The sequence below is a fragment of the Dipteris shenzhenensis genome, chromosome 22, assembly GCF_047967505.1.
Source record: "Dipteris shenzhenensis isolate YYH24624 ecotype China chromosome 22, Dip_SZ_1.0, whole genome shotgun sequence".
In the NCBI taxonomy this organism is placed as follows: domain Eukaryota; kingdom Viridiplantae; phylum Streptophyta; class Polypodiopsida; order Gleicheniales; family Dipteridaceae; genus Dipteris; species Dipteris shenzhenensis.
This window is the reverse complement of record NC_141617.1, coordinates 13,079,076-13,083,754: the sequence shown is the minus strand read 5'-3', so window position 1 is coordinate 13,083,754 and position 4,679 is coordinate 13,079,076. Positions and strand designations below refer to the sequence as shown.

Sequence of the window (4,679 nt, the reverse complement as noted above, 5' to 3'; positions counted from 1 at the left end):
GGTTTTGAAGGCAGAGAGACGATCCACGTCGAAGAAAGCACGTGAAGATGCTAACGCGAACTTGTCGTGGCTGCTACGACACGATTGCCTACAGTGCTCGGAGTTAAGTCCGGATTTATCATCTGGGGAATGAGTCGTGACTCGTGAGTTGTAGTTGCACCTGCGTTCTGCTTGCATTCTGTTGCAAGAGACAAAAAGATCTCTTTTGCAAAGGAGCCTAGACTCTAGACGAGCAGGGCCTTATATGCAGCTGCAATGTGCAATTGTAATTCGTATGCCTCAACTAATGTTGGCGGAATTCGTAAAATTTCAAGGTTTATCGACTCGCCGCAACTTGGCTTGCAAGTTCTGATTTTGAGGTTGGGACTCAGATTCTTATGATTCAAGAAAAGCCTCTCGAGACGCGGGAGTCAGCTGGCAAACAAGGGCAAATCGGAGTTCAAGTTCTGTTTCCACTTTCAAGTTTAAAGGCGTGTGCAATTTACTCAATTTTCTAGGGTTTGGGGCCCGGGGGTGGGGGGGGAGACGCCTGGACGTCATTCGAACGAACTTTGTGAATTCGTGGAATCAACGAAGCTGGAAAGAAGTGGAGGCTCTGGGGTGCAGAGAGATGCCCACTGCTTTTCACGGCTCTACAGTGGAGAGGCCTACTATATGTCGACTAAAAAGAAGCTATATCTTGTCATGAGCGGACGGTAGGATTGTCCAGGGACCCGCATCACAAATCGTCTCGCACGTAATTGGCGTGTACAAGGGATGCGGCTGCAATTTTCACGTAAAAAAGGGAGGCGGGATTCGGACCCAAAACCGTCTAGCAGGTTTTGCGGAGAATTGTTTTGGGTCAGCAGCAAAGCGACTGTTGTCAAGGGAGAAGGTTGGATGGAGACTGTCTCTCAGTGGGCTCACCGATGCGTAATTTAGTTATTAGTAGCCGGCAGCCGGCTCTCAAAAACGAATATAAGAAGTTCGAATTTCGAACTTAAACGTGGACGAGTTTCCGTCCTTGTTTGAATATACGAGTTTGAACTTTTCAGGGACGATGGCTGAGCCTGAGGGCTTCCCACAGGGTCACCACACGTGTGCTATCCACGGCGCACGTGTGGCAGGAGCAGTTACGTGGATCTGCCACGTGGCATGCGGAGGGAGCGGGCAGTGGGTTGGCAGCCTGGCACGTGCGGGAGAAACGTGTGGCAGCGCGAGGCAAGACATGTGGGAGTCTGTGAGCAGAAGGGAGCAATGAATGCGTGGGAAGGAGGACACGCGGCGGCGGGGCAGTGGTGGGAAAGCGCTGAGCTGTAAGATCACTAATGTGAGGTGGCAGTGCGACTGGCGGTGATTAATAATAAGTAGTTTCTAAGCTAATAATAGATATTTTGCAAATTTTGTTGCGTGGCCGGCGTTGTGTGCCGCCGGCGAAAATGTAGGCTAATAAATAAATAAAATTTGCAATTTTGCATGGCGGTGAACGTGAAGACTTGCAAGGAACACTCCGTCATTACGCAAATCCATGCACTCTTTTTATTAGTCTCTCTCTTTCTCAGTTAAGTAGTAAGCTCAAACTAGAACTCCTGTCTCTCTCGCTCTCATCGTCTTCTCGCTTCCCTTATTACCCGTCTCTCCTACACACCCACCAGCTCATTCCTCGCTCCCTACCTTCCTCCTCCTGCAAGCTGCTCCCCTTCGCCCCCACACTCCAGCTTCAGCTTCATCTTCATCACCCCTCCCTCTCTTCCTTTCATGCCTTCCTGCAGCCTCCGCCCTGCTCATCTCCTCACCTCCTTGCTGCATTTCATCCACCTCCTTTCATCCCTAGCCTCGACCTCCCCGCTCATTTCGTTCCCTCCTAATTCCTGCTTTTCATCCCCCTCCTCTCTCTCTCTCTCCCTCTCCCCTTCCCCTCCGATCCTCTTCCTGTCCTCTTCCTTCTTGTTGCCTCCCCTCTCTAGTAGTCCCCCACACACCTCTTCCGCAACAGCCGAGGTCACAAAGATCTCAAAGAGCTTGTAAAGGTCTCAAAAGAGCCGAGGTCTCAAAGATCTCAAAGAGCTTGTAAAGTTCTCAAAAGACTTTGCCTATCATCTCCAGTAACCTTGAAACCATGACCGGTGATTCCTCATTCACTTCCTTCTCCTTCTCCCACTCTTCTCCAGATTCCTCCTCTTGTTCATCTCCTGTTTCGCCTTTCCTCGCTGAAGATGTTAGTACGTCCCTTGTTCCTTTTCTATGGGAGGAAAAGCCTGGAGTTTCAAAGCATGGCACGCGAAAAACAGCAGGACAAATCAATGGATCGAACATGCCCTCCTCTCGGACCATGGATTCCATCGCCAATTCGTTTTCCCTCCCAAGAGGCGACGATCCTTTGGCGTTCCCACCTTTGCGTCCGCCTCCCCTCTTGCAACAAAAGTCATCGATCTCTCACACGTCAAAGTCTCAAACGGACTCTAAGATGAGGGGGGCGCTTGCTAAAGGTCTATCTCAGACATTTCCCAAGAGAAGGCAACACATCAGCTCCAAGCTAGAACAGGATCCTTTCTGGCTTGCAATGGAGGTGTGCACTAAAGAAGAGACGCCACATTCACGGACGAAAAATATCACCCGAGAAGTACACAAGAAAGCTCAGCGAAGCAACAATCTTGAGCGCCCCTGTGAAGATTCTTTGGCCCGAGAAGGCGGATCCAGAACTAGAACTCTTAGAATCGACCGAACCTTAACATCATCAGGCGGTGTCGTTGCCAGCAAGGAGTATTTACATGCTGTTCACGGATCAGAACACAAAGAGATGTTGCTTGAGAACTGCAGCAGGGACAACGAAGCTGCAGGAACAGCTTGGACATCTGCTCAACTTTTCAAAAGTGGCAAAGCATTCAAAGCTTTGCAGAGCTCTAGAAATAGATTGCGTGCTATTTCTTGCGACCTCGAGGAATTTGTACCTTCAGCGCAAGTTAAGGGTGGAACTCCGAAGGCAACATATGTGGGGATGCAGGCTAAGCGGATTCCCCTGCGAGGAGGCCTGGAGCATCGTTCCCAGTCTGTGGAGCTTTCTTGTGGCCACAGTGCGAAGATAAAAAATCTCAGCAGCAAGCGATTACTGCCGGACATCTTTGGGTGTAGGAGCATTCACTCTGTGTCGTATCAGCTCCCGTCCATGTAAGGAACTGAAGGTTCCCTTCACATAGCAGTGTTCTCAATTTTCCTAATTCCTTTCTGTTCTTTTAATTCATGATTTGAAGAACGTGTTGTAAAATTAAGCTATGGGCTCCAAGATCAAACGGAGCGGAGATTGCACTCCTCAATTGACAGTGTTGCATCGATGTCCTCTCTCTAAGGACCATCGACAGTTTTGATGCATCTGTTCGAGGGACCCTAAGGCTAGGGGCACATACTATGCTTAGAACGATGATTCTTTAAGGACACCGCCACCTAGCCACTACTATTAGATCGGGGCAGTTTCTATTGAGTGGCTGCACTTAGTCGGAAGTTAGTCCGTGGGTATCGTAATGCAATCTCGAGCTGGCGAGAACCTTCGAAATATCGTCAACCTTGGAGCTGACTTCGATCGTAACGTTTCTCTGGTTACTACACCTATACTGTAATGCACTTGGAGCTGAGGCCTGGGCATGCGTGATGTACTGCGGCTTTACTGTAATGCACTGTATTCTGATATGTAGTGACTCGCGCGGACTCCGTACATCAAAGATCCAATTCCAATGGCAATGTTTGCAACTTGCAACTATGCGTGTGTTCTTGAGTGTCAACTGCCCACATACGGGGTCGATCCTTAACGCATGAGAACGACACGCAGTACTGTGTAATAATACAGAACGCTGGAAGGGCCAGGAAGGCCAGTCTATGTTTATTGTGGTAATAACATCGATGGTCGGGTGGGATCCGGGAAGCTTTCAGGTGAACTTATTAAGCTTCTGTCTGGAATGTGTGATCGTTAAACAGTGCCTTTGTCGATGCACGTGCAGCGTGCTTCTCTGTAAAAGAACACAGTACTCTCTGTAATGAAGGCCGACGTTTAATGTGGGAATAATATAACACTGTAAATGCTTGTGAAGTTTAAACCTGAAGCTGCTGCCAGGGTCTGTATTGGGAAGGTTAAACCTGAAGCTTCTGCCAGGGTCTGTATTTGTGCTCACTCCTCCTAGATACTTGGGGTTGTGAACGATAAATTTATATGTTAAAAAAAAAAAAACTTGTAAGTTGTAAGAAAGGCAGTACTTCACAGGGTCTACAGGAGAGAAAGAAATGGCGTGTAGAGAAAACTGAGGTGAGGAGCAATTAGTCTGATGTAAGGGGAGGGATGGGGCAGGTGATACTTGGGAGGAGGGTCCCAATCCTGAGGAGATTAAAGATGTTTACGAACAAGGAGTCGTGCATGGCAGGCTACACAACAAGACAAAGCACCTACAGATGCGCACACAGATGCGTTTACTTAACTAAAAAAAACTTACGGGCACGTCTATTTGTACGTCTATTTGCGCGTCTACAAACCTGCATCTAAAGGCACATCTATATAGCAGACAGACACGCCTATAGACGCGCATATAGATGCATAAATAAACACTCTACTAGAAAATTTAAAAAATAGACAGACACATTTTTAAACGCGTTTATAGACGCATTTATAAACGCGTTGATAGATGCGCCTACAGACGCTTCTCGAACAGACAGAC

General features: G+C 48.2%; 1 protein-coding gene across 1 annotated transcript; it reads left to right on the top strand.

Annotated features, from left to right (window-relative positions):
- The first annotated feature begins 1,624 nt into the window (after positions 1-1,624).
- LOC147887758 (uncharacterized) lies at positions 1,625-4,041 on the top strand. The gene has a single exon (XM_087393702.1). It carries the CDS (start codon positions 2,099-2,101, stop codon positions 3,149-3,151), a length of 1,053 nt encoding a protein of 350 aa, XP_087249828.1. The 5' UTR covers positions 1,625-2,098; the 3' UTR covers positions 3,152-4,041.
- The last annotated feature ends 638 nt before the right edge of the window (positions 4,042-4,679 follow it).